The sequence below is a fragment of the Salvia hispanica genome, chromosome 2 (assembly GCF_023119035.1).
Source record: "Salvia hispanica cultivar TCC Black 2014 chromosome 2, UniMelb_Shisp_WGS_1.0, whole genome shotgun sequence".
Lineage (NCBI taxonomy): Eukaryota > Viridiplantae > Streptophyta > Magnoliopsida > Lamiales > Lamiaceae > Salvia > Salvia hispanica.
This window is the reverse complement of record NC_062966.1, coordinates 11185475-11211995: the sequence shown is the minus strand read 5'-3', so window position 1 is coordinate 11211995 and position 26521 is coordinate 11185475. Positions and strand designations below refer to the sequence as shown.

Genomic DNA, 26521 nt, shown 5'->3' with positions numbered 1-26521 from the left:
AACCGGCCTCTCACCAGGCAAGTACGAAGGTGGTCGCCCTCGAATGGCATGAATGTGTGGAATAAGAAAGGGCTATGGGAATTCAATTTTCTCAATAAAACTGGCAAAAAAAATTACTATCAAAGTTTAATAATTCAGTAGCATTAGTATAATAGTATTATAATCATAAATTTCTCAATTGAATGCACAGAGTGAAAAGCCATGAAGTCGATTGAAGTTTTTTTAGCTATCTGATTTCAAAGACTCACTTACCGTTATATTTCTATGGGAGAAGAAAGGTTGTGGGAGTGGGAGTATTAAACTAAATATCTAGATAATCTCCCACTCACTCCACTTAATCACACTTTTAAAGCCTTTGATTATATATTTTTAATTTAATATAATTTTTTAAATTAAATTGCAATCTTGTAATTTTTTCCAAAACTCCCCTTTTATATATTGTATAGATTCTCAATTTATTAAGATTCACATTAAACATTCAATACATATATCAAACACGGGGTGCGTTAGAATGATAACGATATTTATGGTGATAACCTAATAACCTATTATTTTATGGTTCAAAAATATCATTTTTACTAAAAATGATATTTTTTCAGCATGCATAAAATGATACTTTTAATCCATAAAATGATATTTTATTCTATAAAATGATATATTTCGTTCATAGAATGTTAGGTTAGTAGGTTATCACCATAAATATGGGTTATCATATGATCACGTCCCTATCAAACACTAATATTATTATGCACATAAATGTGTATAATTTTCGTTATTTTAATAGTGATTAAATACGCACAATATTCTTAGAATGTATCATAAATAAATTTCCTTCTTGTATAAGAGTAATATTTATTTAAGCTCACTGGCTTCAATTTTGTGCAAAAACATATTTCAATAAAAAAAATTAGAAAATGTTGATAATTATCTTTAATTATAATATTTTTAAAGTAATGCATATCAAATTAAAAATATATTTAAGTTGACGTGTATTGATTATTTATTGTTAAACTAAATTAAATTAAGAATATATAGAAAATGGGAGAGATGAATAATAAATTAAATAAAAAATATAAGTAAGAGAAGAAAATAGGAAAAGCGAGAGAAATGATAAGAGAGAAATATTAAACACGAGGACTAAAATATCCCTTATAACTAAAAAGTAAAAAAAAAATAGCAAAAAAGTCTGAAAATAGTGCATAAGTACCTAAATTATAATTAAGTGTTTGTCCATATATATCCGGTGATATACACTTTTTTTATTGTATACCAGAAATGTGCAAACCAGACTTATTTTTGGAGTTCGATTTTCCAAATCGACTGCAAGGTGTATGATAAAAGTCCAGATGTGATCATGCATTTTGACTGAGCATTTCACCTTACAACAGATTGTTTTACTAAATGACCTTTAAAGTTTTAGTTTTATTTTTCATAACAGATGCTAAGTTAATAATATCAAAACAAAAAAGATATTGAAAAGGCGGAATGTGACTTAAAAAGAAGCATCATAAGAACAATCGGATGACCGATGATTCTCAAAAAGACGAGCACAACAGACGTGATGGCGTAAAACGAAGACATCTATTGCACAAGTCACATTACAGAGTGAGTATGATAACATCAGAAGAGGAGTAAACACAACCATGTTTCTTTACAAACCAAACACCTATGTGCAACACAAAACTACAAACATGTGGAGGATTTTCTGCACACACCAAATATGCAGAAGCCTTACTGTATTATTCTAGGATCATACATCACAAACCTTGATTTTTTCTATTATGAGGTTAGACCCCGCTGAACCTGAAATAAAAACGGGCTTATGGCATCAAACGAAGCTAAATGTCTTCCTACAAGTACCTCTGGACGCCTTCGGGTGGTGAAACTGTCCATTCTTTGTGATTCCTAACACGAAAAAAATGACACAAGACTCTACTGTACTAAGAAATACTAGCCATCTGTGAGATTTATTGGTTTATGTCGAAGCTAGACGTTTCAGACCTTCGTCATGATTCCTGGGGATTATGTGACTGGTTGGGGGACGCCCCTCGTCTTCCAGGTATACAAGATATCAGCTTGAAACCGATTTAGTCCACGATTCTCCTCACTCTACAAGTAGGTGGCCTCAATGGCATCGGATTCATTTTGGAGCAATGCAAACTCACACTCCAATGTGTCATCCAAAAAGATCAGTACCGTTTCCTCCACCAGTTCTGTGAAAATGGTCTCCCCCATCTCTGAAACAATAAACTCGACATCCGATTGGAGGACCATCCATTTTCTGGATCTCACCAAGTCTGCTTTGACAAGCTGTTCGAGAGAGTGAGGCTGTGGAAGCTGAAGCAGATGCCATTCGACAAGTTGCCATATCTCATGGATCAGGTCCATTCCTCTTGGGGCCACTTGGTTATTCATTTTGACATGGGATATCCCTGAAAAGCATCCGAAGTATTTCTCACACACCTCACTTAAAGCTGCATTGGCACAGTCGAAAAGGAGTTTCTGATCATGTTGGGGTCGGCTAGAGAATAATTCGACTTCATCAAATAATGACGAGTCAAGGATCTCATGCATAGAAATCCATCTCAAGAGAAATTCATCCCAGTTTAAACCAGAGCCCAGCAGCACAGCTTCCACATACTCAAACGCAGATTCCTCATCCTCGAGAGAAATTCTTGTACAAACTCCTTGGTCACTAGCAAAAGATTGTTCTTCAAAATGGATATGACGTGGCTGGATTTCTCTGACAACTAAATATAACAGAAGATTATATTTTCAGTATGAGAGATAAACATAAGGCTGTTTCGGTTATTTATCCACAATCTAACCTGGTTGAGATGTGGTGCTTGCAGGGCTGACGTCATCATCTGTGAATAATGGCTCAAGAACAGATATCGGACTGGGTCGCTCCAATTTGTACATTGCGCAGTCAGAATCATCATTTTCAGCACTTACTGAACCGCTTGGAGGGGACTCTGGTGATGACGGGGATTGATCTTCGCCAGATAAAGGCTGGGTAACATCAAAACAAATGTAAACATGAAAAGATATTCTGAGTTAGGGAACACCAGAAAAGAAAAGCAACATGGATTCAGGACTCGACCCTCATATTCCGAGTTAAAATGAATGAAATAGTGAAGACTCACCAAATTGGAGCATGAAGAACAGTCTGCCGATAACTGAGAAGGAACTTGTGTGTTGTCTACTTCTCTAGCATCTTCATTGTCAATATCTCCACCAATCAAATCATTAGATGATTCAGATGAATTAGTAATGATCTTTTCCTCTTCCTCATGTTTTGATTCAGCCATTTCCTCAATGTCTGCAACTACTCCAGGCAAGCTTTGAGCTGTTACTATAAAAAGAACAATTCCTTTAGTGAGATCAAATAGTTGACCACCTTCAAAAGTACGTTTCACAAAATAGATGAGATTTATTACCTTCATGATCTAAAGTAATTTCATTGACAGATTGAATTTCAATGGAATGTTCTTGATCATCACTGAGTGTGATCTTATCACTCGTATCCAGAGACTGTATCTTGTCTTTGCAGTTGCTACTAGAGCTGACTGGCTGACTATCCAAATGTTGCTTTCTCGGACTCAGATGATTGTTAAGGTTCTCTTGCAAAAGACCACTCAAATCACTCCTACCCATGGCACGAGGAGACAATCTGAGCTGGGTCGTTATTAAGATATCATCACCGTATTTTCTAGGGCTGCAGCAAGGGGTACCATTATTATACTCAGGAAGAGAGAGGATTCTACCAAGGGACTTTGGCAACTGCCGAGTTACCGACTCGGGGGTTTCACCTCCATTATTCAGCATCTCAGAGAGATGCTTTTTAGCCTCTACATAGATGTTAGATCCCCCTAGTCTTGAATATTGGCTGGTTTCGTTCGCGACCACTGAACTCCCATCCTTCAAATTTCTAACTGGTTCACCCTTCTTCAAGCTAGGAGAAGATGTCAAAAATCTTTCAGTATAGAAATGGTTCCTATTTGGAGAACTCCAGAAAAGATTTTCTCCTGTACTGCTTTTGTCACCATTATTGCTATTTTGTAGCTTAGGACTCAGTTTGACATTAACTCTATCAGGAGTGACTCCTTGTCGTTCCTTCCCTATTGCATGCCTGAGTTTCCTTTTTATTTCAGTAAAAGAGAACTGGGATGTATTTCTATCGTTCTGAACCTTATTGTCCATGTCAGGAGACTGCAAACGAAGGCTGCTAACTCTGGCATCAATTTGAGGGCTATATGCCCCTGCTTGCCCAGGTTTCAGTATGACAATTTTATTATGATTCTGAACATCTTTATCCCCTATTACAGGGTAGCTCTCCAGCGACTTGGTCCGTCTCCGGAAGAAATTTCGGTGTTTATGGCTGCTGGACTCATCACACTTTAATTTTCCCGCTTTATCCTCAGACAAATTGGATGCTGGCAGCAAATTGGTTATTGCATCTCTGCTTAATCGAGCATCCTCTAAATTCTGCACATGTTTAACCAGTTTCGAGTTTGGATCCTTTAGTTGCTTCAACAGCAAGCCCTTATTCACACTCAATGTTTTCAGAGCATCCATGAACTCTTTCGAGCAACAACTATTCCCGTCTTCCCCAAAATGCTTACCGCAGTCCAGCCGCTGCTCTGCAAGCACTATTACAGCTGCAACCAACTTTTCTTCAATGACGTTAACAGTCTGACCAGATGGTATATCATGATCACCACAAAGGTCATACTTCGAGCCATTTGCATTACTCTGGTTGATCTGTGCCAACTCTTCCATTATCATTTCCAGATCGAGATAATCTGACCTTTGCTCTTGAACCTGGTTACCGTTCTCGGGCGTCAGGTGTTCAGAGGTGCCCAGCTCAGTGACATCCAGATCACTAGACTTGATGCGGCTTCTGCTTCTTTTCTTTTGACGTTTTTTGAGAGGATTTCCGTTATTTGAGTTACAATGTTCCAAATTCATAGCAGAATCTTTAAGGTTTCCGGACTCATTACACATCTCTTCTTCCATGAGTTCCTTCACGCTCGTTTTAGCAGCATCAAGCAGAGGCATATTACCTTCACCATCGACCTGTTTCATTACAGAATATTGTTATGATAAAGAAAACAAACACTCAAATTACAAGCCAGACATCAGACAGAACCACATACCTTGATGCTTTCGCATTTTTCAGTCGGATCAAGTATAACGGGATGGTTTCCCGAATAATCACCACCTAGAAACCCATTAAGAAGTTAAAATCCCAAAAATCAGTCTATGAAACATCAAGCTGGCATGTAAGAAAAATTCTATGAAAGCTCTTACCAACTACTTGCTTGTTCATACGGCTTCTATCTGAAAGCAAGCGTTTGGTGGATCGCCCATGGCGGAAGTGAAATATGCTAATTAAACCCGATATGCAACCTGCCTGGCCTCTTTCATGTCTCAAAAGGCGCCTCTGTGATTTTTTCGCCATAATGAATTCCCTCTAGTTCTCAGTACTTCACATTCACTACTTATCCCCCTCTAACTGCAAGTTAAGCCGATAGGAAATCAATTTATTAGTCGAAAGCAAAACCAAAAAAATGCTTCACTGCTCAAGAATAAGATCAAGCACCTACACATTCCCGAATACACAATACCCTTAGTTGAGATCGAAACTAGACCGATTGTAACTAAGCCCTCAAAGTATTCAATAAGGATTCATAAATAGTTGAAACATAATGTTAAAATGAGAAGGATTTGAACAGTAATTGGATCCAATAATCCATTTGATCAAGATTCATGATTCAGTCATAGCCTCATAGGTTAATCAAGATTTACCATACAATACAACTTCGAAGAATGAGAATGAGAGAGACATGCAATCTCTGAATTGCAGTTCAAGCATACTGATTATTTAGATAAGGGGGAATAAGAGAGAGAGAGAGAGATGTTCAAGAACAAATTCTCAGCATCTAAATCAAGATGTTTTTTATGGCAAAAGTAGAACAAGCAAATTAAGGAAAGAATGGATAGTTAACAAATAAAACTGATGAGTATAGGATTTATTATTACCTGAAACAAGCAGCCCACCCCAATGTGGTTTCAGTAGAATCTACCAAACACCTGTTGTCTGATTTAAGACAAAACCCCAAATCACTGTAGCCTTTTTTCCTCTCTCTTTATCAGCTTGGAAAAGTAAAAATTGGTTATGGTAATGGCAATGTGGTCTTCCCTTGAACGAAACAACTATTTCCTGGAATGCTGCTGATCCACAAACAAAAATCGTAAACTCATCTAACCTTGCCTTCGAGGTTAGATGATGACAATTTCACACGACTGCTCACTCAATCAAGCAAAGATTTTGCCTTTATAACGATATTCGATTTCCCTGATCAAACAGCCTCAGTTTTCTACACCAAAATCAAAGTCTGGAAAAATATTTATTTTCACACAAAACTCTGGATTAGCCCCATATGGAAAACACCAACGGAGATGGGATTATTCGATTAAAAGATATCAAAACCCCACAAAAAATCCTTTTTTTTTTTACAATTCCAAAAGCCCAGAAACAAAAATCCTATCTTTGACAGGTATTTACAACAGAAAAGTTGGAGGGTGAAGGAGAAAGTGAAGGGGTTGATTGCTGGGGCGGAAGAGTATCAAATTCCACACCGACCAAAAAGGGAGAGCCACAGGGAAAAATCACCCACCCACTTGTTAAGAAATTGGAACCAAAAACTTATGTGTGGGGCAGCAATTAAAGACTGTAAACACAGATATAAAGAAAGGAAAAGAAATATGGGAATGGTTGGAAAGTGTAAATAATGGTGCGTGCCTGCGTTTGTGTGTTTGAAAGGGAGAGAGGAGAGAGACAATTATGCTGATGGCGATGTAAAAAAGGAGGGAGAGAGTGAGAATTCAATGCTCTGATATTTTATGAACAAAATAAGGTGATTTTGCCATTGCTGATTAAGGAGTATTTATATTAAATTCCAAATGCTATTTTCACATCTGTAATTACTTTACTAAAAAAACTGCAAGTTACTAAATCATTTATTTCGTGTTTGAAGAAAATCATTTATGTTTTATTTTTAATTTTATAATGATCATGGAATTTTCTAATAATAATAGTGAAAATTATGATACTTTATTAGATAATATATCTTGAATTTGACTACTTTAAAGAAGCATAATGACATATAGTTTCCCATAAAAATGCTTGACTGTGGATAAAAACCAAAAAATCCATATTCTTCCAATGGGAAATGCAACAATAATTACGTTTCAATGTAATTCCATCTTTTTACTTGAATTTCTCAAATCAGTAAACTATAACAATTCTTTTGCATTTATTCACAATCCTTTAATTAATTGCACTACAATATTTATTTTTCCTTACAATCACCCACAAATCTCAGCGTCGTCAATATATGGCTTGTAATACTGAATTACTACTGATTGATTGCTAAATGCATTCTTTGACGATATTTGGAAAAGGCTTCAATAATGTCTTCATCATTCAATTTGAAGTAAATGTTTACCATTTCTCCATTATTTCGGTCGAAATAAAATCATGTATAATTTGCTACAAATTGTAAGCTATGAACTTTATTAAATTAAATCAATTTTTGTCAAAATTCATCATTTACTCCATATTTTTACCATTTCGTTTAGTTACTTTGCATTGGATCTCACATATAGTGCATTTAAAATATTTCAACGTGTACGAAAATAGGTGCAGTCCATCTCTGAAACACAGAAAAACACAAATAACTGTTGAATGTTTTTATGTTGTTGTTCAAGATTGCAATTTTGGAGGATATGAAGATTTTAGTCATGTATGAAATTTGGAAGCTTGCGTTGAAATTGAAAGGATACTACCAAGTGTTCTAGTTGTCTTCTTGTTTGCTGTAGAGTGAATGACTCATTTGTCATACTATTATATGCTGTGTGTAGGACCACAATATATATACTATGGTAAATAGTAGTAGTAAAACTGTTAAATAAATTGTTACTCCATGTTGCAGTATTTAAATTTATTTCTCCCTATCTACCCTCCTAGGCCTCCCTAATTAGAGCCCATGGTTTTGTACACGAACACTAATTTTTCTCTCTCCTTTTATGTACATTAATTGTAGTGATTCATGAAATTAATATAGATTGAAATATTTTTTCGATATATTAGTACTACTAGTGTTTGTTTTTACAGTGGGAGTGGCGTGGGGATAATTTATTTCAATTGGAATTTGTTGGTCCTTTTGGGGATATTAATTCGTACTATATTATTTCAGAAATTGCTAGAAAAAGTGCAAAAATTAAAATTATTAACTCTAAGTCTCCGAATCACACGTTACTAATTTGTATTAGTATTTGGGTTGCAAGTGCTCGTTGGTAAGGTATTTCATTAGGGCAATTGGGTCTTGCAGTCGTGTAGAAATTAAAGTGAAAATTATCTAAACATAATATGATATTTATTAATCTTAGATGGTATAGTTTAATTTGATTAATATAACAATAAAATCATCTTATTTATATAGCATAATATTGATATAGTATATAGACAACCTCTGCCTTTCAAATCTTGGAGTACTCTATATACTACTATTCATGTAATAGTGTATACGAAACAAAAGTTTTACGAAAGCAAATAAAACACCATTTGGTATAATACTTATAAGAATACATATTCATGAGGTTTACGAAAGCAAATAAAACACCATTTGGAATAATACTTATAAGAATACTGTGTTTTAAAATATATTGATCTATTGATGCAGGGTGCAGCATTTACATATAAATAATTACTTGGGATTTGGAAAGTTAGCTTAAAAAATTCACAGGGTAGGTATGGAAATCTGCAATACTTATTATCTGTTTCCACTAGTGAATAGTGGAGTATGTGCTAAAAGAGTATTGTTACTATGTCATTTATTTTTTAAGTTGAGAGTTTTAAATTTGTTTACTTAATAATTAAGTCGTCAGCCCTCCATCATAATGCATGTTGTTTGGTTTAAATTGTTTAGCTGTTGTTTTATTTATAGACATAAATTGATTATTTTAGTAAATTATTGAATTACTTCAAATTATTGTTTTTTTTATAGCGAATTGATTAGTAGTAATAAGCATTAAGTTACGGTATCATCAATACATTTCATTATTTGTTCGACAAATAAAGGAAGAGAAATAAAGGTCAGTGATAATTTTATAAGAGTAAACTTACTTACGCTAAAACATTTACCTACATTTTTTATGGTTTCTTTATTTTTTTATTTGTTTTTTTAGAACATGCAAAAAATATAATATAACAATTAACAGGGGAGTGTTATATTGCTAACTCAATACCTAATTGCTAACTACAACTAAATAATAGCCATTAGATATTCAAATTAAGGGCCTAGATCATTAACCAAGAAATATCAATACGATCAACAAAAAACATAATAAAGCCATAGGATTAATTCCATAAAATATCAATAGGGGTATTGATATCAATTAACTACATGTTTAGTTATAACTAACTTTTAAAAGAAATCCCAAAACTTTAAATTCATATAACATATATCAAATTAAAGATAATTTTATAAGGATTCCAACGATATCATATATGCATATGTTCCGACGTCAAAATTTGAAAAAAAAATCGAAAATTTTTCAATTTTTTCGTAAAGCAGAAATGTCAACATACTATATAAAATATGTCAATATAATACATGTAGAATGTCAATATAAGCAATGGGTTAACATTCTTAAAGCATCGTGTTGACATTCTCAAAGCATTGTGTTGATATTTCCGAAACACTATATTGACATTTTCATCTAAAACCCTAATTTTGCGTTTTTTTTTATCTTTTTTGATTTTATTAATAAAAACGAAAATTACACGTGGCAAATTGTAGACCACACGTTTTCTAAAATCCTATAGCCTTAAATTAGTTGTAGTTAGCAATTAAATGATGAGGTAGCAATTGATCACTCCCCATAATTAACATATATCTCTTGTTGAAACTTTTATTAATTTTAGAACAACCGAATATATTCAGACATTCTCAGAACAATTCCAGCATGTAATCACCAAGAAAAGAAAGGAAGGGCCAGAGAGCAAATGAATTTCTGCAGTAAGCTCGTGAAAAACGAATCACGAAATAAAAACAATAAAACTGCTCTGAAAAATAGCACAATTTTTCTAGTTTTTTGGAGTTACCAATGATGTTTGGAGCAGGTCAGTATCTAACTGAATGACATGCAATCAGTTATTTTATAAATCATTTTATTACATTTACGATATGATCTTTTAAAATACTTCATCGATCATTAATTGTTATTGCTAAATATTGTTGATTAAATTTATTAATAGTACTATACAAGGAGTACTAATTTTTCTTGCCTATTTGGATAATCGTTTACATAATTATGTAATAAACTAATAATGATATCTGATATATGTTTGATATAGTCATCCAAAAAAAACTGTAACATCATTTATTTTAATAATTGAAAGAGAAAAATAATAATAATACAGTTGAAATTTTATTACTATACTACAAAATGACTCAACTTATTAGAAAGAAATTTACCATAATTATTAAATATATATAGACTAATTTTAGTAGACGAGCATAAATAGAAAAAAAAATTATTTGTCAGAGGCCAAGAAATACTAGTACTCCAGTATTTTCTTTTGGTTTGAGAGGAGTGTTCAAAGATATACGTACTCTTTTTGGTGGGAGTTATATAGTATTACTATTTACAATAAGGCCAGAAGTTTGCAGTATAGATTTAGATACATGTTCCAACGCCCATCAATTCTAAATTTTGGCATTTTTATGTTTTATTATACATATATTACAGATATTTGGAAGTAAGAATTAATATGGAGAGTTGAACCCACTAGCGTTGGTTTTATAGTATAAATTAATAATATAACAAGATCAACATAAAACAATCAAATGCACAATATGTCGATTGTCACTCACATGCATAAATGTATGGGATATATATAGTAGGAGTACTAATAATGCATTAGGTTGGGAAGATATTTGTCGAATGTGTAGATCAAAGTAATGGACAATAAAACGTGGATGTTTAGTTTGATTTAGAAGTAAACACCTATGTCTTGCAAAGTTTATTAATACTGTTGTAAAAGTTTTTTGAAAACAATTGATGGAAAATATTGGTATTGAGTAATTAGTAGGTGAAAAATTAATTGGATATGAATGTTAGTATAAGTTAAACTAGCTAGCTCAATGTGTTGAAGGACATGACATGGTAGATAAGCATTAAGGTGATGCCCTTTTGATTGATAAATGTCAATTCTAACATCTTATCTTATGACTACAACACAAACACTAGTCTTGCAAGTTGGGTGATATTGGTTGGTATTGCAAACCACCAAACCAGAAATTATGGAAATTTATTGAAGTAATGAGACATCTAGCCCTACAAACTATGACACTTTGATGAAATAAATGAAGTGTTGGGATGGGGACAATGTTTGTTGAAGATTGTTTCACTATCTTAAGGATTCTCTCCTCTCACACGAGGATAGTATAATTTTCAACATATAATGAGTTCATGTGGACAATACCTTATCATATCAGTATTAGTATTAAATGCAGCTTCTTCGATTATAACGCGTGAAATCAGAAATATGATTTGTATTCCACGTCTTTCTTTCTGTACGGATACATCTGTAAATTCACCTATTCAACTCCACGAGTTTTATAATTTTGTAAGTATATATTTAAAAAAACAACAAAATTGTTGTCCTATTGCGTGGACATTTAATTAATCACAGACTGCAGCGTTGCAATAATGTTAATGGTGCAATATTTAATACTACTACGATGGGTGCTAGTTGTAGTGGTGGTAATACTAAAATTTGCTATGTATTGTAGTGTTGGTGTAACGTCACTGTTAAATGTTTCTGAGACATAATGTCTTTAAGATATAATGTTTTAGGAAAATGTTTTTGAGACATAATGTCTTCAAGCCATAATGCCATAATGAGGTTAAAATAGTAATTGTACATTGAATTTTATTTTTGAAGAAATTTATATTTTGTGTATATACTTTATTACCTTTACATTAATTTACTTAGTTATTTAAGGATATGGAACTAATAATGAGTGTATAATTTTGTTTTGACTATGTGGGACCTACACATTTGCGATGCATGATCTTTTTTAATATTTATTATTTTTGTTACATTTATTTAAAGTCATATTTTATAATTTTAAATATTGTAATTTTATTAAATTAATAGTATGTTTAACAGGTGAATAAAAGACGTATCAAACTAGACCTTATTGACTTTAGATGAGATGATCGAATAATTATTCAAGAATAATTAGCACAATGAAGTATTAAATTTTTTTGTCAAATTTTAATAAGCTGTAATAAATCAAAATATTGATAAAATTATTGATAATTAATTTACAATTAAATTGAAATAATTTTCAATATTCATGAAATTATTCTGTTTGTTACTACTTATTATTCACAATAATTTCTTTATAAAAAAATAAAATTTTTATAGATGCAAAAAGTTTACTAGAATTATTAGTTCAATTCACTATAACGTACGAAAAATTAAATTTGATATATAATATATTGATGCTAATTGAGCAATACGGTTTTGATTCTAAGAATATTATAATTATAATTTTTTGTTTTTCATAATTTTTATTTATGTAATTTTTAAAATTTTGAAACATTACCATCAAACCTCGATAAAAAAAATAATCACATGTTTCTTCGTTCATCTACTTAGCATTTTAAAGGTATATTTAAAGATATGCAGTTAATATTTTATCTTTTTCTTTAAAAAAATATTAGAGTTCTTTATTTATTCACTATATCAGCAACAAATTAAATTTTGAATATTCGTTCCAAAATTTTGATTTCTTTAGATTCTTAATTTGAGTGACAGAGTCTTACTAGTACTAGTCAATTAAAATTAAAAAAAATATATTATTTGTAACAAAAGCTATAGAAATAACACAAAAATACGATAACGCAAAAAATGCTTAATCATAGTAACTATATTATTTTATTATACAATTCAAATTTGAATAAGAAAAATGTTTTAAATTTTTTTTATATATACTAAAATAATTGATTTCATTGTTGTATATTTTAGAATATTTAAATAAAAGAACAAGCTATGAAAGAATGGTAGTACTACTATATTAAGTTATCGAATTATTTTATAGTTAAATATAATACTTTAGTTGTATAATGTGTTAATTAATACACTGTAATGATAAATTTATAATCTGAATTAATATTTTGAAATCCATTTATAACTTTAATGCATGATTCAAGTTTATCTCTAATTAATGCACATGCATTCAGACAAGGTATTTAGTTTGATTTTAATTTTTCTTAATTGTAGATATCCATTTAATATGATATTAGGGTAAATTAGTCACAATATAAAATATAGTTATGGCAAAGTGACATAGGGGTATTATGGCATAAAGGCATTAGGTCTCTAAATCACTACTCATATTTTTAATAGTATATATTTGTATTTGTTCGCACACCATGAGATAAACCTCTTTTTGCATTAACAAAAACGCCCAAACCTAACATGCTAATAATATGGCATTAATTGTGGTACACATTACATTAACTAAGGTAATTAAACATAAAATATCATCTTTAATGTACATTGATGCGTAACTTTGTCATGTAATTTTTTTGGATGGGTGTGTAAATTTAAACGTAAAGACTGTGCCACAAAGGACTTTACATTAAAAAATTCATCATGTAATAATATGTAATAATGTAGAGTAGTATACAATTATAATTGTTTATGTGACTATGCCATATACTACCTAAATAGAAAAGGGGAAATGAGAATATGAATACCCAAAACAAATATGGAGGGTAAAAGAAAAAGGGGAAAAGCTAAGAGATGATGAATGCCTTCATTGAAACCAAAATCTATCCATCCTTTTTCCTTTTTTTTGTTGAGTGTAAATGAAGAGTGGAAAAGATAGATTATAAAAGTTGGAAGAGATAACAACATATGAAGGAGAGGGAGGGAGAGAAATTCACTATGCCCACAAGTCCACAACAAAGCAATTGCACTCATTAATGTCTGAAATTTAATCATAACCGCCACCAACCTATTTATCCCCACACACATGCAATCCAATATTGGTTTGACATATTAACGAGTTTCTAGCAGCCCCCAAAATTAAAAAAAAAAAGATAATAAAATGAGGAAAATAAAAGTTACTACTATGTTTCATGTCCAACATTTTAACTACTTGTGGCAAGTCTGATTGGTCGAACAACTTATTCAATAAGCTAACCTTGAGACAATTTGTTGATTAGGAGTATAATTTATTGTAGCTTGAGTTTGGAGGAACAGATTGTGATTTGTGGTGCATAGGGGGTGTTTGGCTGTATTGATTTCTTTTTAACCCTTCCCCACAAATTTATATTGAGTTCTTAAAAAATCAGGTAATGAGTCATTCAGAGGTGATATATTAAAAACATGATCTTGTTCTACCAATATGTTGTAGATTCTCTGTGAGTTTAGTATCTTGCTCCAAAAAATATTTTTTTTATTACTGTAGAGTTTGAGCCACATCTTATAAAGATCATACATTTTGGATAATTTTAGTCTTATGCGTAAGGCTTATAAATTAAACCAAACACCCCCTATCTATTTCATAGTAGATTTAGGTTGGTCCATCATCAACTAACAGACCTACAATATTCCATAATTTAGGTAGCATCTATATTACTTATACGATTATAAAATGTTAAGAAAGTAAACCTGTGGGAATAGATAAAGGAACAAAAGGTTGAATACATGGATCTTCAGCACCTATAGATTGGAAAAGTTCAAAGTCAATTTTCATAAAAATTTGTTTAGCCCTTCAAATTCAATATTATAGAACTAAAAAATCAAAAATCATTTTTACACACTAGGGAATTGAAATTACCAACTCTCGATGAAATTTTAATCATTTATTAACTTAATCAAGTTATCTACACTAGATGAGTTGACAGTTACGTCAATTCAAGCACATGAAATGATTAATTGAGAGTGCCAAATATTTTTTGCATAACATGGAATCAAACATTCATATCAGTATAAACTATAAACTATAGAGTAAATTAGTCACATGTAATTTGATGAGATTTAATCATCAAATTAGGTCACATACATCTATAGATAATTCCTCACGACTCGAGACCCTTAAACCACTAGAAAATGCGAATTTAGGTACTCACGAATTGAACCACATGAAATACTAGTTATTTTCTTTTTTTAAGCAAGTTACAAATGCATAACCTGAGATAGAAAATAATTAGAAATGTGATTTCGGCTGTGCGGAAGAATTGACAATTGTCTTTTCAAACCGACAAAGAACATGAAAAAATGTCAAAAGTTAAATTGTAAAGAGAAAAGTAGAGGTTTGAAAGAATGTTAATTATCCACAATTGTCATTTATGACCAAACCAACCTTGTTTTTTAAACTAAACGTTATATTCAAAGCCCAGGAAAACAAGAAGTAATTATTGAAAGGAAGACTAAACTAAGTTGGTGGGGGCTAATATATGAAAGCGAAAGTTAAGAGGATAATTGGACACTCTCTGCCTTGAAAATGACTCAAAGCCCACTATGTATGTTATAGATAATAGTAATATTGTAGTTGCATCAAAACCGATAATCATAGGGAGGATCATAACCACATCGACTATGTAAAGCGATATTTTTGGTAGCAAACAAATGGATTCTATAATGAGTTGGAAGATTAGAAATGACTCGTCATAATATAGTAATTTAATCCTATAAAATATACGGGTGCAATAATGGAAACCAACCTACTTCGGCCGACACTATTAGTCTAGAAGCCTGCTTAAATATTCTAAAATTGATTTAAACAAATTAGAGAGCATGAAGTTTATTTTACTTTATATAGTTTCCATATTTAAGAACTTTGTGGTGATTTTTTTATATACTTATATAACTTCAATGAAAAGAAAGTATAAATAAATTCTCTACTGAATGAATAAAAATACCACTTACTATATAGCTAGGGTGTTCTCTAAAAACTAGTCTGCATCCTTATATGATGATAAATTAATAATAATAGTAATAATAATCGATGCTAATAAATGGGTCAACCTGTATTCTTCTATTTGAACAATATTTGGTAATAAGAAAGAAATAAGCATGTATAGATATGACCAACATGTGGTCCCCGAGCGTATTTGCAAACGAATCATTTGATCAAAATTCTAAGACAAGATTTTCCTTCCTTTTAGAATGATACAAAAATCGGATTGTAATGAATAAAAAATTAGTATAGTCCGAGATGGAATATATTACAGAATAGGTTAAGCTTAATCATTGAACTCAAAGACCTAAAGTAATGTGTGTATACATATATTATAAGTCTTCAATATCAAGTCGGACAAATTCATGCTGTGATCGATTGGAGTTGGGGAAAACCAAGTGCGCTCTTTCTCATCGAAAACTAATCCCATTATCGTACATAATAAGCAATAATAAAATCGAGATCCTGGAATTATCAGTGTCAATAAGACCCATGAATATGATACTCTATAAATTACTACTATTAATTCACCACATCCCAATTAAGTAGTAACAATGACCTTGTATCAAAGTCAGATGTGTTCCCAAATTTACTGCACCTAGCAGCACATTGCAGAAGCTGGAAAAAAGAGGCCAAGGTCATGATCTAGCCTAACATGGACGTGGCATTTGCAACATTCATTTGACTTGCCTATATTCAAATACTAGTAGATAGGAAAGAATTGTGCTTTTCCAGAAAATAAAATCACAACGCGTGTGTGTTTCTCACTTCTCAGGGCACATTTGCTCTATTATCTTAGCAAGGGTTAACATTAAATTAGAGATGAAAGAATCAATTCTTTGATGAATTGAAAACTATACCATTACTCTAAGATTCGACAAATAACTTTTTGTACACAAATGATTTGAGTTCACCGGAGCATTTGTTATCATTGAAGAAAAGATCAAACTAGGGTCAATGTCAAGTATTCATATTCAAATCCTTGTTGGGCCGACCAAATAAGACTCGATATATAGATCTGGGTTGGGTACAGACCCGTTAATAGAAAAAAACTACTCCGTATTCCTTTTTTTTTATATAATTTTTGTTTATTGATTAGAATTTGGATTATGTTATGTCCTCTTCAACATATCTAGATCATTTCGTATGGTTGTCATGTACTGTCGAGTTCATATCGTTATTAGGTCAACCTGATACAAACCAACTCAAAATGGCATGTCAGAAATATCTTGGACTCTAACGACATTATCTGAGCTCCTTCAACATTCTTACCTAAACAACCACACTAGCACAAATGAGATGAAAATTTCAGTTAATGGCTCCACAAAATGACATGGTTATCTAGAGAGATAGGAGGAAATCACTTTAGTGATTTAGTTAGTACTATTAGAGTTTCATTTTGCAATGGATAATTTTATGAGCTCAAAATGACAACTGTCTGATAGCAACGGAATACCTTCAATTTATGATAATGGTGTTGCAATATTTTCTTTTTCTCCTCCTCCTGGCTTGCTGAGGATTCGTGCAGTATCATTTTTTTACTTCCTCTATTGAATATTTATCTGTTTCTAACAAAAACAAGAAGTCACACTTGGAATCAGGTGCGAACATCGAAAAGTTCTCATTTTGACACGTCCAGCCTCCCAATTTTGCCTTTGGTGGTAATAGAGTTGTTTGCCATGTTTTTAATTGCCTTGTTGTACTGCAACCAAGGAAAACATACAGTCCGTAGGAAATATGGAAGCAAGTTTGTAAAGAAATAAGGAAATGAATCAAAGAGAGGATTTAAAACAGGTACTATTATAATCCAGACACAAACTAACACAGGGATCCAGACTGTGATATATTCGTTGAGTGCCAAGTGAAAAGAGTGAGCAAAAGTACCTCTTTAAGTTGAAACAGGCATGTTGAGACTCAATAAGAAACTAAGGCCAGCTTCTACTTAATTTATCTATTGTTCAAGCATTCTGTCTACTTTATGCTCACATTGAAATGTTATTTGAGCTTTGTAATGAGTCGAAGGACACTTATTTGCTCATGTCATGGCACCATTTTCACTAGGAGACTGTTGGGACGAAAACACAAAATTTATGGTCCAGAAGAACAGTACGAACTCTAATTTTCCTATAAATTCAACCCACTGGCATTTGGAGACAATAAAGCATAATATGAACTTGATACTCCAATTAAAAGAACCTTGATACATACTTGTCTGGAAACTGAACTTCTTGATGAGAAGGGTGACAGGCGACAGCCTACGCAAGCATAATGTAGATGTAGAAGTTTCTAATAGCAATTTAAGATATCTAAAGCACTGGATGAATATTTCAAGGACTTACAGTTTCAGAGTGGAGTGCTTTAGACCCTGTTGAGTTGATCAGACAGAGATTTCAAGCCCGTGTCCAGGCCACTTTTGATGGCTTCTTGTCCGTTGACCTGTTTAATCACAATTTAACATGTTCTAAAGCCAATGGCATGCCCTTTATAAAACACAGATTTGTGTGAGAGCCTTCTGAAACATCCCACCACCAGCTGCAGTGAGTTTCATCATGGGAATTCAATTTCTGCCTCATATCTTTTGCTGGACAAGCAGCACAAACAAGTAATGGATTACAAGCTGATGGTTAATAAGGTACCTGGCTTAGTAAATCCCATTATTTATCCTTTATCGAATTCCAGAAAGTGAAGCTATCACTATGACAATTTACTTAACTACTGATAAGGTAGCTCTTAGACAATCAGTTGGAGTCGAGGCATTCAAAATTTCTAGAATTTAGAGGAGTAGGAAACTTATCGATTTTTCTCTGAATAAAATATTGAACATGCAATCATTTTGTTTCTACATCAACTAGAGGAGATCTGGTATACTTACTCTATACTGCTAATTCTTTTGTACTCCCTCCGTCCCAAGGAAGATGAACCCTTCCTTGGGTGGCATGGGATTTTATGCAACTTTATTTTGTGTGTTAAGTGGAGAGAGTAAAGTAAGAGAGAGTGAATAAAGTAGAGATAAATGTATTTCCATTTTTGGTAATGGGTCATCTTGGTTGGGACAAACCAAAAAGGAAAGTGGGTCATCTTCAATGGGACGGAGAGAGTTACCTTGTTTACTTGCATGATGTCACCCTGAACAGAGTCCAAGATCAGTCCAAGCCTGCTCAATGAATTTTTTATCGTTCCAATTCTGTGTTAGAGCTCTTCGTTAAATGACCTGTTTATAAGAAGAAGTTCAGAAACCCTTTCTTACAAGATGAGGATGAATTTTTCTATCCGTTACACGCATCATTACTAATCTAACTAAGAATTGCTTTAACTTTGTTTCCTAGAAAGATCCACCTAAAATTCAAAATTACAGTAGTTCAGATATTCATGGAGTTATGCTGACTTGTTACTCTAGGAAAACTTCTCGATAAAATATTTTAAACTACTAAAGAATGCTTCAGACAGCCAATTATTGGCAAAATACTACATTGGGAGCATTCTACCATTGAGCTCTTTTTTTAAAATCCAAGTTTGTGAAAGACGCATGAGCCTCATGCATGAGCATGATGCGTCTTTCATCTGCTTGTTCTTCTATTGCTTCTGATTCCCGATTCTATTCAAGTGAGACGCATGAGCCTAATGGGTCTCTATGAAAGATGCATCATGCTCATGCATGAGTCTTATGCGTCTCTCACAAACTTGGCTTTTAAAAAAAGAGCTTTCCATATTGGGAAGCTCAATGGTAGATCTCTCCCAAAGTAGAATTTCGCCTCAAAATATTTCTACCTCCAGGCTGCAATTAACAGTCAAGGTGCAAGTGTTACATTTGTGTTCTTGACTAGACCACTTGCACCTCAAGTGGTTGGATGTTGTAGATACAATCATCTGATTCTCCTCTCGTGCAGATTCACTTAAAAGTTAAAGGCAAGCAGCTTGTCCTCCTCGCTGAACTCATTCTATCATGAGATTGCATTTTCTATATTTTCGATTCAGGTGAAACTTAGCAGGATCAGCAAGAATAAAGCTAACAAAGGCGAAATAACTGAAGGAGGAACACTGACTATAAACTATCTCAGAGAGAGTATCCTCTTTAAAATTATGAATTAACCCACACAACTAAATGTAACTATACGTTACAACATGCATATATATTGGTAAAGACTGAAACACCAAGAAACATCGTATGCATCACCACCTCATTAGTCATAATTTCATCTTGAGAATTGTATGAAAACTGAAGAAACTCAGCTGAGGTTGTTGTGGCCGAAGCTGTGAAGCCGTCTGGGATCGAAGAAGACTCTAATCCACTGGAAACCCCACTCGATCTCCTTATTGAGTCAATTCAATGTATGCCAACCAACAGGGCGAAAAATCAACATCCGAGCAACATTCACTAATTTTTATTAACAGCTTCACTGACTTTGTCACAGAATATTCATCATGAAGACGTACATTAATTACATATCTTGTCATTAAAATATAAAAAAATGGTTCTAAAACTCACAGACTGAAAAAGGAACAAACCTAGATTGAGGAGGATATACAGAGATGGAGCTGAGCTGCGGCCGCAAATCCAACTTCGGCTAAAAATCGAGGTTTCAAATCTGTTGAGATTAAAAATTCGGAATTTCGAGATCAAACCAATTTCCACTCAATCAAATTTTTGCAGAGAGTGTTTGAAATGTAGTGTGGGTAGAGCCTAGAGGAGGGAAAAGAAGTTATATTGGGATTTTATATATTGAGAAGTTGGGTTGAAATGTTGGACCCACAATTTATTGTTTTAGATATGGGCTTTTAGTTGGGCTACTTCTTGCAATTAATATGAACATTTGAGGAGTACACTACTAATTTCTCTTTTCACAAATTTTTTGTTGTTGCTAATAATCAATCAATGCCTAATGTTTTTTATTGGTAAATGAATTAAATTTAAAGGTCATGTCAGATTCGTATGTATAGTGTAAAAAACTTCGTATATATAGACTGCAGTTACTCCAACATTAATTTTAAAAAATTAAAAATTAAACAAAACATAATGGACTATGTACCAAAATAGCGAGATTGGCAGGTATGTCTATTGGTACATATCACAATCAATGAATTCAGATAATTATTGTAGTGATTACTTTTGAACCAATCTTAGATCCCAATTTCTTGAAGCAACCTTTATAAATTGTAGAAAATTATATATCAAGTAATGGTAAGTGAATTTGAATAATTAGAAGAGAGAAAAAAAGAGGTGAATTTGAATAATTAGGAGAGAGAAAGAAGAAAAAATAATTGTTCATGTTATGAAAAATTGAAGGGGACCAATTTTACAGATAAATCAAAATGAAATTATACGACTTTCTTAAAAGATCTTGTTTTTTTAAAAAGTATTCATTCAGTTCTAGATAAACCATTTTTTGTCTTAACGAATATGATGCTACATTTTTTAAAATGAAAAATTCTCTCTATTTTATTATTCTTTTACTTTTCACTTAACACACTGCTTTATAAAATTTTAGATCATTCAAAAAAGAGATTATTTTCGTGAGATGGATAGGAGAGATTACATTTCGTGTTTACTGAACAATAGAAGTTTGTATCTCTAAAGTAATAGACTAATAGTAGTAGTAGTAAAATGTGATGAATTATTTATTTGAGTTAGCGTGTATTTACACTATGAAAAGCCAGCAAATAATTAAAGCAGGCCGACGACGATTTAGTAGAGGAGAATCTTTTATGGACAATGGAATATTCCTCTATTTTGAGAGGACCGGCTCATTTTTTTATATATTCACCAATGGTCTTGAGTCTTGACCTTGTAACCAAATAAATAATGGAGTATATGTTTTTACTAATAAATTTGGTATGAATTTATCAATTTATTACGGGATCTATCGACCATTAAATAGCCAGAATATTACTCATAGACTCATACGTTCGAACTCTTTTTGTTAGAATACGACTCTTACATCCACACATGTGGATTTTATTCAAAATGGAAATATTTACTACTATTTATCAGGTTTTAATGAATAAATATTATGGTTTTCAGTTTTCATAAGAAATTTAATTCAACTTTGCAAAGATGTTATTTCATTTTGTTTGCCACTATATATATTGCACAAAAACTCACTATTATTTGTCAGTTTTAAGCTAATAAAAAAATACTTCGTGATAGTGACTATCTATTTTATTGCATAATTGTCTATTGAAAACCAAATTAAATATTTTATCCTGTCTCCAGAAACGCGTAAAGATTTTTAAAAAATGGAATTGATCGATAAAAAATTTTCTTGATTCTTGACGTCATCAAAAAGTTCAAGTAATACATCATTTAGATAATGGAAAGGTACGATTACTAGGAAGATAAAGAGATGTCAAAATCTAATGTCAATGGTTTATTATAAATTTGGCCATATAATAACTTTAACACGATGTGGTCACATTAGTACGTCTAAATTAATTATATTACTGTATATGAATCATACATCGATAAATACTACCATCAGTTAAAAGGAGGAGAAAAATTCAGAGTTTATAATTTACTCCTTATTTATATTTTAAAAGATTTGAAACACATCAAAATTGGCTCAAAGTTCATTTTCAAGGGAATCATCCTTTTTTCTAGTATCTACTTTTTGTAACTACATCTCCACGATTGCCAATCGTCGAGTCTCTTAGTTTAGAGCATCCGCAATGGTCGGGCCCTCGCTTGATTTTTGGACGGCTTCGTCTCACACGTCGACCTCGGTGGAGACGCGGTTCTCCACAAGCGATGACCTTTGTCATTGCATGATATGGGGATCGATCTCGGGGACGATGAGACTCCCCGTTCGACCGACGCCGGCCGCGCCGAGGAAGAAGACGAGGGGAAGGGGAAGAAGGGCAAGGCGGTCGGCGGAGTCATCGCAGCCTCATCGCCACCGGCCGAAGGGGAAGTGGACGGAGGATGAGTACGCCGCCCCGGTGACCAAGGGGTGGTTGGAGGTGTGCGACGATCCAGCTGGTTGCGAGACAACCGGCGGAGGTCGTCAACATGTGGGCGAAGATCGGGGCTGCCTATAAGAACCGTACCGCCGCACGGGAAGGACTTGACAAGAACGAGGAGGTCCGGAAGGGGTGGAAGCGCACCGGGGGCCGCGGTGGGCCGTTTTGCGGAATTTGTGCGCCAACGCCCTCGTCAGGCTCGGAAGTGGGCGGGCCCGGACGACGCCTTGGAGGATAGCCGCGAGTCAGTTCCCCGTTGGAGGGGAAGTATAAGGAGTTCACCTTAAGGGAGTGCTTCTTGTTGCCGAAGGACTCCGAGAAGTTCCGAGCGGGGTGCGACGCTGGGTGGCCGAAGAAGCTTGCGACTTAACTATAGCGGCGACTACAGCGCAGCAATGCGGCGGATCCCGCGACCTCCCCCTGGATGCTGAGGAGTTTCCATCTCCTCCTTCATTTACTGGTCGCCCCCGTCCGGTTGGACGAAGCGGGCGCGGCGGGTGCGCGGGGTGGATCCCCCCTATCGCCCCGCGAGGTCCAGGTCCTCCGCCCTCCCGGCCGCCCCACTTGAGTACACTCTCCATTCGCGTAACCAAACGCGGGCTCGGATGTTACAGGTCTTCCGAGAGTGGAAGAACGCCACTGACCCCACGGAGAAGAGGTTTCTTTACGAGATGCTCGAGAGCATGCGTGCTTGATTTAGAGATCGCGAGGTCACGGGGGGTGGGCTCGGGATACCACGGGTGGCGGCAGCGGCGACGAGGGCGGGCGACGGCGACGGCGATGAGGAGTAGAGAGTGGCGGGGCTCGGGTGTTGAAGCCCTTTTTTTTAAAAAAAAATCATGTACTTTTTTTTAAAAATCTTTGTACTTTTTTTTTTTAATGGAATGGATTATTTTTCCCGTATATGTGTCGTAAATTTAATTCCGTATATCGCAATTTTAATTCCGTAAATGTAGTATATTTTGAATTATTTTTATTGCGGCTGGCCTATGGCTGGTCTATGGCTGGCCTAAATCTGACGTGGCAGGTGATTTTTTTAGTATTGCTTGACGTGGCAGAGGAGAGAATGGCTGGCCTATGGCTGGCCTAAGCACCACTGCGGATGCTCTTAAAATTTAAAATGATCATGCTATTATTCTGTCGAAAAATTAAAGATAGCTCTTTTTGCCGACTTTACACTTTAATATATTCTATAGCCACCATCTTTTTACCAATAAATAATTTTATCTAAATTATCTCATTTGATTTATTTCTTCTTCTTCTTCTTTTGTTCTTCTAAAACTAATACTAATAGTAATAATTATAATAAAACATAACTATTTTTTAAATCTTAATGATAACAAAGCAGTTTAGGTCAATTAAGTTTTTTTTTAAAGTTATATGGAATATTCCTCTTTCCGTACCACTCAAATTAGTAGTACGTTTTTTAAACGTCCACTATATTTGATCCATCTCCTAAAACGATACATTGCTCTATCCATTTTATTCAAATTTCTATTTTATATTTCGCCTCATTTAATTTACATGAGCTATCGTGACCAATAGCAAATGTATCCATTAGACTGGGCTTATAATGAAATATATTGAATCATATAAGATAAATAATTATTTATTTCTGTTTTTTCAAATTTATTCGGTGAGATGAGTACGAAGTTCGCACTCTAATAGAAACTTTTATCCAACCAGATCAGATGACTTTGTCACACCATCCTATTCACGGACATGGATAGATCTAGCATTTTGGCAAGAAGGGCAAATGCCCTATTCTATTCGTTGAAGTGATGTACCAACTCTTTGTCCCACTTTAGAACTTTGATTGGAATATTCTGTAAATGGTAATACTCACTCATATATTATTATAAAACTAGTAATATATAAAATAGGATTCGAATTCCAGTGTCTTTTTTTCACCAAATTTCTTTTACATTTCTTAAAATTTGTGTCAAATTCAAATGAGACTTCTATTACCTACAACTTTTCCTACAACACTCTCTACTCCACCTCTCACAAACATAAGTAATGGGCCCACTATCATATTTTATGTTTATGAGGGGTGGAGTAGGGGGTGGTGTAGGAAAAATTGTAGGTGATCTCAAGCAGTTAGCTGAGCCCAATTTTCAATTTTAACTCTATTTTTTAGAGCAGTTGTCACATCCCACAAAAGAATAGAAATTCATAACAATTATAATTCCTCATGTGATGAGCCAAACATCTCCAACGTCAACCGTAATTGATATTATGTTTCGATGCATCATTTCCCTCTGCTCCAAAGAATATATACTTTGGGTTCGACACGAATTTTAATGTAAAATTGGTAAAGTAAAAAGGAGGTAAAGAGAAAAAGTACTTGAAGTATTGTTAGTGGAGAATGAGTCTCACCTCATTAGAGAGAAAAGAGTTTCCAAAATTAGAAAGTGCATATTTTTATGGGACGGACTAAAAAGGAAAAAAATGCATATTCTTGTGGGACAGATGGAATACTACTTTTATGGCGTCTTGGGTATTGGGTGAAGATGGTGCTTAAATTTTCACTCCCACGGTAAGGGATTGGCCAAACCGTTCATCTTTAAAATGGATAAAAGTAATACTACAAGTATGTAAAATTAATGGAATGTGTGATCTGCGCAGTATCCCGCTGTGCATTTTACCACAACAGGGGATCCCATCCCATCACTAATAATATTTAGTCAAGTCTCCAGTTGTGTGTGCTCTTCTTTGCTAGTCATTTTTGGGTTTCTAGTGTCTTGTTTGTTGAGTTATTGATTGTGTTGTTGTGGTACGGTATACGTATGACCTTACTATGGCTCTCTTAGTTCCAGTGCGTTGATTGTCGGTTTTTCATTGTTTTCGTATACTTTCTTGCTTGCCTCTCTTTATTGACTCTAAACACTTTATTCTTAATAATAATAAAAAAACATTAGTAATACTTTAGACTTGATAAGAATTGGTATTGAGATAATCAATAGTTAGAAGAGTAAAACATATGTTTTTCAATTAGAATCTATGCTTAGTCCGAAATATGTGGGGTTTAATATATAGGAAAATGGAATAGCCGAACCATTTTTAGGAATTGTAAGCAACCTTCTTCTCTTGTACTACTATGTAGTAGCATTTGATTGTGTTAATTGATGTCTAATTTTCAACGCATAATTAAAAAAATTTGTACTCCACTTCAATTGAATTAAATGAGCTTTTTCTATTTTATATTTCCACTTCAAAATGCTACTTACGAAACAGTATTCTTACAAAATAATGATGTATTAGTATAAATTTTTATTTAAATTTGCGTGATCGTTCACACAATGAATTATGAATGTCATAAATTACAAATCAAAAACCATTAATACGTCACGTATTATGACGGACAGATACTATCATTTCAATACTAAAACTTTCATAACTATTTTGAAGTCTATTCTGTAAAGAAAGTTATGAATTAATATTAAATTATAAAACGATCGCGAACTTTAATCAATTAATATTTTTGATTAATTATGAAGAGAGATTAATAA

The 26521-nt window shown here is 33.5% G+C and overlaps 1 protein-coding gene and 1 long non-coding RNA gene across 5 annotated transcripts; both read right to left on the bottom strand.

Annotated features, from left to right (window-relative positions):
* Window positions 1-1562: 1562 nt before the first annotated feature.
* LOC125205471 lies at window positions 1563-6941 on the bottom strand. 2 transcript variants are annotated; one of them, XM_048104422.1, is made up of 7 exons: window positions 6046-6941; window positions 5314-5518; window positions 5160-5224; window positions 3441-5079; window positions 3147-3349; window positions 2829-3012; window positions 1563-2750 (listed from the first exon to the last, which is right to left on the bottom strand). In XM_048104422.1, exons 2-7 carry the CDS (start codon window positions 5462-5464, stop codon window positions 2110-2112), a joined length of 2883 nt encoding a protein of 960 aa, XP_047960379.1. In that variant the 5' UTR covers window positions 5465-5518; window positions 6046-6941; the 3' UTR covers window positions 1563-2109. The 2 variants fall into 2 exon arrangements, with proteins under 2 accessions (XP_047960379.1, XP_047960378.1); XM_048104421.1 differs by having other exon boundaries at window positions 3147-3355; window positions 6046-6939.
* Window positions 6942-17362: 10421 nt separating this feature from the next.
* On the bottom strand, window positions 17363-20718 carry LOC125204985. 3 transcript variants are annotated; one of them, XR_007173686.1, is made up of 7 exons: window positions 20562-20718; window positions 20233-20456; window positions 19862-20013; window positions 19158-19266; window positions 18395-18636; window positions 18264-18310; window positions 17363-17757 (listed from the first exon to the last, which is right to left on the bottom strand). It is a non-coding gene; the product is annotated as an uncharacterized LOC125204985 (long non-coding RNA). The 3 variants fall into 3 exon arrangements; XR_007173684.1 differs by lacking the exon at window positions 19862-20013; XR_007173685.1 differs by lacking the exon at window positions 19862-20013 and having other exon boundaries at window positions 20233-20365.
* Between the last annotated feature and the right edge of the window lie 5803 nt (window positions 20719-26521).